Source organism: Cicer arietinum, chromosome 1 (genome assembly GCF_000331145.2).
Source record: "Cicer arietinum cultivar CDC Frontier isolate Library 1 chromosome 1, Cicar.CDCFrontier_v2.0, whole genome shotgun sequence".
Lineage (NCBI taxonomy): Eukaryota > Viridiplantae > Streptophyta > Magnoliopsida > Fabales > Fabaceae > Cicer > Cicer arietinum.
In genome coordinates, this window is record NC_021160.2 from 42,355,872 (window position 1) to 42,360,229 (window position 4,358).

Sequence of the window (4,358 nt, forward strand, 5' to 3'; positions counted from 1 at the left end):
CATCAATCGATTTTCCAATCGGTTGTGTCTGATCAAAGTGTCTCAGGCATAAACGTCAATCGATTGTGCTTGTTACAGAACCTCAGCTATTTTGACAAAATCTATTTGCCAATCGATTTAATCAAAGTTTGTTCTGATGAATGATTATCTGCAATCGATTGCCTAATTGATTGCCTCAAACTTGGAGTTTAAGAAAACTAAATCAATTGATGTTCCAATCGATTTGCTGCATCATATAACTTATTTCTGATTTTGAAACTTGGTCACAATCGATTTGTCAATCGATTGATTCCATAACTGGTTGTTTCTGTGACTTGCTAAATCGATTGCTTAATGGATTGCTCAATCGATTAGAGTTATCCCAGAACTCAGGTTTCACCAAAAACATTTAACCAATCGATTTGTTTAGTGAAAACACTTGTTTTGAGTCAGACAATCGATTTGTCAATCGATTCATCAATTGCTTTATTTGTTGATTGATTTATATTCATTGGCAAAGGCTTAAGTGTGAGACCATAGTGATCAGTCTACTAAACTTATTTTACTATGACACCTAATAACACTATCCATTTTGCGTCTTTCTCAAGTGCATCCTCCAACTTTGGTTGATTCCTTGAGTTGCAAGCTATTGTTCCAAGTGTGTGGTGTCTTCTTGTTTGCCTGAAATATTTCTCAATTCAAAATATTAAATCAATCAAATATTTCATATGTACTGTGTGTTTGGGAATTAAATCAAAAACATGATCATGGAAGCTCATGACTTACAAGAATATGTTTGGCGAGCTAATTTCATTATTATTATATTTTATAATGATCATAAATAAAAGTCAACGATAATCTCCTAAGTTAATTTGTATTTGCAAATCACTAATTTTTAATTATGATCAATTATATATAACTATTTTAAAAATAAAATTCAAAAAATACTTAAAAGTTCTTATTTCTAACGAGGAACCAATATAACTACACTATTGTACAAAAAAGCTATTATAATATAAAATTTTAGCGTAATTTTTTTCCCAAGATTCTACACTAGGTATTATTAAACTTAGGGTTAATTTTAAATCTATAAAATTTTCAAATTTTATTTTTAATCTGTTCCCAACTTTATAGTTTATTTTTTTATTCACTTTAACTCTTTATGTTAAATTTCTTTTATAAAAAATTGATACTTTTGAACCATAAAAAAAAATCTCTGTAAAAATAAAATAAAGATTAAAAGTAAATAATTTTTAAAAAAATTAAACTTAAAAGACCTAATTTATAAGGGCAAAACTTAAAGATCTATATTCATGTGCATATTGTACTCAAGACCCTAGTCCTTTATATATTTTGCTTATGAATAATCTCCATGAATAATAGGAATGAAATAGCTTGTTTCGTTCTTGCTTAATTTAAAAAAGTAGATAATCTTTTTATAAGGCAAAAATGAAAATTTATAGAATCTCAAAACAAATATTAACAAAAAACAAACTATTTATAAGCAGAATTATTATGTTCAATGTTTTATGCTCGTATTGAAAATGAAAAAAAGGAGATACTTGATTTTGTTTCAAAATCATTGAGTTTTAAAACTCAAGACTCGATCAATAATTTTACACACTTTTAATTTAGTTGCTGACAATAAATATCCACAGACACAAATAGTAACGATCTATCTATTATCAGTTTTATTGTTAGATAAAAATAATATTCGTGTTTTGTCTATGATAAATTTTTTTAAATAAACAAAAGATTACTTTTTAAAATTATATATAATATTTTCTCCTCTTTTGTCGAGAGAAAAGAATTAAGACGTTAAGAAATAAAATAATTATGAATACATTAATACATCAATAAAATATATTACAAAATTTCATCATACAAAATATTAATAAATTAATATATAAACATTAGTACATCAATAAAATATAATATAAAATTTCATCATTAAAATATTAATAAATTAATAATGAACAAATTTTTAAAATACATTACAACGTAGTAGTTTTACATTTTACGTAAAAAGTAGAAATAACATTAAGTTTCACCTTCGTATTCATAACCACTAAATTACCTGCCCATTTTATCCATATACTGTTTTTTTTTTCTTTTTTTTTACATAAAAAATAAAAATATCCATTCATTTAAATTAAAAAATAATATATCAATTCTGCAAATAAATTCACAAAATTTATGTTAAAATGACAAAATACCAACAAATTAACATAATTAAAATAGTAAAATACTTGTACATCTAAATCTAAATCCAACGTTGATAATACTAAAATTATCTATTATATATATATATATAAGATTTCAGCATGGCTACATGATATGTGTCATGCCACATTAGGAGACTATAGGAAACATAGGGTAACAAAATACACACACAAAAGTGAACATTAATATATACATAGAGCACATAAACATTGCTATACTGTTTATTATTTTATAGTCAAAATTTATGACCTAGTGTTGGAGGCTTGTTCTTATGAGGCAAGCAAGGAGCACCAGTAGTGAAGTGAGTAGAATCTCCTCCTCCTCCTCCTTCTTTTATGTCATCATCACGTTTCAATTGAGATTGATTAGAATCTGCATTTTGTTTTTGGTCATTTTTTGAAATGTTGTGTGCATCACTTGTAAACAAATCAACTTGTTCAGAATCTGCAATCTTTCCACCTTCAAGTGGTGTACCATGTTTGTACACTACCCTCACTGCTTCATCTTCTGATAACCTTGCTTGTGCTGTTCCATATTTTATGTCATCTTTGCTCTTCGCCATTATAATTAAATTACCTAATTAATTAATTAATTAATTCAACTATACTTTTTTTTTTTTTGAGTAAAATTTTGAAAGATGAAGTTGAAAAAATATGGATTTATAGGCTAGAGTGCGATGTGATGCGTGGCTAGTTATTTGGACATTCAATTGACAAGTGTGTATGAGCAAAGTTTAGGACATTTTAATTTGGTGACAAGTGGTTGATTGTCGAATTGAAATATGTTCCCCAAGAAATGTTTAATTAGTTTAAGATTTGGAACCTCTTGTATTGTTATTGATTAGTTTAATAGATTGATCCAATTTTAAAAACACAACTTCCCTATTTAATTTCACTTCATTTCATTTTATTTTACCAATCTATAAATTATATAAAATAAATATTATTAATTATTGATTAATAATTAATAAATTATATACATATTATTTATTATTATTAAAAAATCAGGATTTTATTAAATAAATAGTTTTATTCTAAATTTAAATTTAATATTTTATGATTAAATAAATTATTTATAGTGATATTTATTATAAATAAAATAAATCATCCAACCGAAACTTATTTAACGTTAACTTGAAAATAATAATTGTCAACAACGAAATAAAACAATGAAATATAATTTTTATATTGAAAAGGACTGAGACCCTTAAAATTCAAAAAAATAATAAAAGTAGTTATAGTGTAGATCAAAACATTTAATTTGCTTAGACTTTATTTAATCAATTAGAATCTTTTATTCTATCAAGAACTAAAGAATTAAAAAAAGTAGTTCTGTAGAACACTAATTAGAATAAGGTAATGTACGAAAATGAATTTCCTAATAATAATAAAATCAATTAATTTGTATCATTATAAGTAAAATATTATTACATATGGAAAAGTTCGTAGCTATTCAATATTCTATAAACAATATCGGTTAAATACAATTACAATTTAGAATTTTGACGGGATATTGGGTCAATTCAAATATACCATTGTGTGATATTTTTATCTCTATTTTTATTTATTTATTGCTCACTATCACATATCACTTATAAATAATTTGCTTTATTCATCTTTGACTTACCTAAAATATTCTAGATTTTTATTTTGCAATCAAGATCAACTTTGAATTAATTTAAATTTAAAAGCAGACATTAACATTTTTAAAAGGAATCACATTTCAAACTCCGTTTCTTTGTGATTGATATTGCTACTTCAAAAACTCATCCTTAATTAACAATGAACCTAAGTGGTTGCTCCATATATACCTCATCATCTAAATCACTTATAAAAAAGTGTTTCTATATCCAACTGATAAATAGACCAATTGTGCATAGATGCCATAGATTAGAAAAGAAGAAAAAAATTGTCATCTTTGCAAATGAACAAAAAGTGTCACCATAGTCCAAACAAAAAATATGAGTATAGCCTTTAGCTATAGTAATTGTATTATAAATTTGGTAAAAAAAAAATAAATAGAGATAAAATGAAGTGACGAAGTATTGAATAGATATATAAAAGTTTATAATATATATATATATATATATATATATATATATATATATATATATTTTTTTTTTTTTTTTATTTTATATAAAAATATATAAAAAACAA

General features: G+C 24.4%; 1 protein-coding gene across 1 annotated transcript; it reads right to left on the reverse strand.

Moving 5' to 3' along the window:
- Positions 1–2,343: 2,343 nt before the first annotated feature.
- LOC101490336 (SEED MATURATION PROTEIN 1) lies at positions 2,344–2,796 on the reverse strand. The gene has a single exon (XM_004488820.3). The coding sequence runs from the start codon at positions 2,762–2,764 to the stop codon at positions 2,438–2,440; it is 327 nt and encodes a 108-aa protein (XP_004488877.1). The 5' UTR covers positions 2,765–2,796; the 3' UTR covers positions 2,344–2,437.
- Between the last annotated feature and the right edge of the window lie 1,562 nt (positions 2,797–4,358).

Bases quoted from the DNA above. Each gene is read 5' to 3' on its own strand.
- LOC101490336 (XM_004488820.3), bottom strand. From the start codon at position 2,764: ATGGCGAAGAGCAAAGATGACATAAAATATGGAACAGCACAAGCAAGG.